The sequence below is a fragment of the Propithecus coquereli genome, unplaced genomic scaffold (genome assembly GCF_000956105.1).
Source record: "Propithecus coquereli isolate 6110/MARCELLA unplaced genomic scaffold, Pcoq_1.0 Scaffold209, whole genome shotgun sequence".
NCBI lineage: Eukaryota > Metazoa > Chordata > Mammalia > Primates > Indriidae > Propithecus > Propithecus coquereli.
The window spans coordinates 159,884-162,078 of record NW_012145967.1 but is presented as its reverse complement, the minus strand read 5'-3'; the positions used below and the strand labels follow the sequence as shown (position 1 = coordinate 162,078).

The 2,195-nt window shown below is 45.2% G+C and overlaps 1 protein-coding gene across 1 annotated transcript; it reads left to right on the top strand.

Moving 5' to 3' along the window:
- The first annotated feature begins 365 nt into the window (after positions 1-365).
- On the top strand, positions 366-1,300 carry LOC105810306 (putative olfactory receptor 10D3). The gene is given in 2 exon segments (XM_012644267.1): positions 366-939; positions 942-1,300. Coding segments are annotated over 2 exon segments (933 nt in total).
- Positions 1,301-2,195: the final 895 nt, after the last annotated feature.

The following is a 2,195-nucleotide window of genomic DNA, read 5'->3' as shown; positions in this document are numbered from 1 at the left end:
TAACGTGCCCCCATCTTTTTCTTCATGCTTTCTCTATTTTTTTCTTTCCTTTTTTTTGTCTTTCCCTGCCTTTCTTAGTCCTCGACGCTTTCACTCTCTTTGTCATTTGCTCCTCTCTAATAAAGTCTGCTCATTTGCCAGTCAAGTTGCCATGATTCAGTCCTCAGCCAAGGAGACCACACTTCCTTCTGGGGATATTTGCTGTTTCTACAGTTTGAATCACAATAAACATTATCTTTTCATAAATAGGATCTCTGATTGCTTTTTTTCCTTGTGAATCTACTGGTAGAAAGCAGTGAAATTTGGTCCCTTGGATCATCAACTTATTGTCATTTCCCCCCTTTTCAGGATAGCATCTAACTTCCATGGAGATAAAGAATCACACTTTGGCCACAGAGTTCATTCTGCTGGGCATCCCCCACACAGAGGGGCAGGAAACTGTGCTCTTTGCTGTGTTCTTGATCTTCTACCTCTGCACTCTGCTGGGAAATCTGCTCATCCTCCTAGCTGCGATGTCTGATTCCCACCTCCACATGCCTATGTATTTCTTTCTTTGTAATCTGTCCGTGCTGGACATTGGTTTCTCTTCTGTGAGCACTCCAAAGATGCTGGCCACCTTGCTGGTGAGAAGCCAAGTCATCTCTCTGGGTGGTTGCATGTGCCAGGTCTTTTTCTACCACTTCCTGGGCAGCACTGAGTGCCTGCTCTACACAGTAATGGCCTACGACCGGTTTGCTGCCATCTGCTACCCACTGCGCTACACCATCATCATGAACCGCCTGGTGTGTGCCCTGTTGGCTGTGGGTACCTGGTTCACTAGCTCCTTTCATGCTATAATTCTCACCACATTGACCTTCCAACTGCCATATTGTGGCTCTAATGAGGTGGACTATTTCTTTTGTGACATTTTCCCTGTAGTCAAATTGGCATGTGGTAACACCCTATCATTGAGACGGTGAGCTTCACCAACATTGGCCTCGTGCCCATGAACTGCTTCCTCCTCATCCTTGCCTCATACATCCCCATAGTCGTCCTGAAGATGCGCTCTGCCAAGGGGAGGCGCAAAGTGGCATCTACCTGCGTCTCCCACCTCTCAGTGGTCACACTGTTCTTTGGGCCCTGTGCCCTCATCTATACCCAGCCACCTTTGAGTGAAGTGCTAGTAACCCCAGCGCAGATCTTTGGCAATGTAGTCACCCCCATGCTGAACCCCACAATCTACACCCTGAGAAACAAAGATGTAAAGGGAGCCCTGAAGAAACTAGCTGGGGCCAAGATTGTTTCAGAAGGAGGTCACTAGTCCACTTGTGGGTGAAGCTAACTTTTTTTCCTCCTCATTTGTATATTAAGCTAACTTTTAAAAAATCTATCCATGTAAGTTGTAAGGGTCTTTCAGCCATGAAAGAGCTTGGAAACAATTCTAATGGATACAAAGCTGTGATAGCTTTCTCATCTCCTGGGCCAGATATTTGAAGGTTCAGATAGTAAATATTTTAGGTGCTGTCCGTCATATAATCTGTCACAAATACTCAACTCTGCTGTTGTAGCATGAAAATAGCGATACAAAATCTATAAGCAAATGGTGAGGTCATGTTCTAATAAAACCTTACTTATAAAAAGAGGTGGTGGGTAGGATTTGGCCCACAGGCCATAATTTTCTGACCCCTTTCATAAAGCCTAGCTGAAGTTTAAAACACTTTTCACCACTATGTTAATAGTGGCTTAAGAGTGGACTCTGACGTGGGCTGGGTTCCCCCAGGACACGAGTTGGATTACTGATCAGGAATAGGCAGCGAAGTGATGGACAGTGAACATGCCCTAAGGAGACCTCCACTGTAGCCCAAGTACACACAAGGAGAACTGTCCCTTGCTGCAGGCCCATCTGCCTGCGATCCATGCCAATGATAGAAATGCACTCATTCCTCTAGTCCTGTAACCAAGATGGCTTGTGGCCAATTTTCTTACGTATGAAGGTAAATGACCACTACTCTTGCTCATAAATATAAGCTCTTTCACCCAAGAAGTTACAGAATTCAGTATCACCACCTCAGAGGTCACTCAGCTTTCCTCTCCCAGTATCAGTCATTCCATGAGTGTTCCATTCATAAACCACCATAAGGGCTGGGGTAGGACCCTCTGAACATTCTATTGAAAAGTACTACCAAACTCTGTCACAAGATAAGATTATCTTGTCT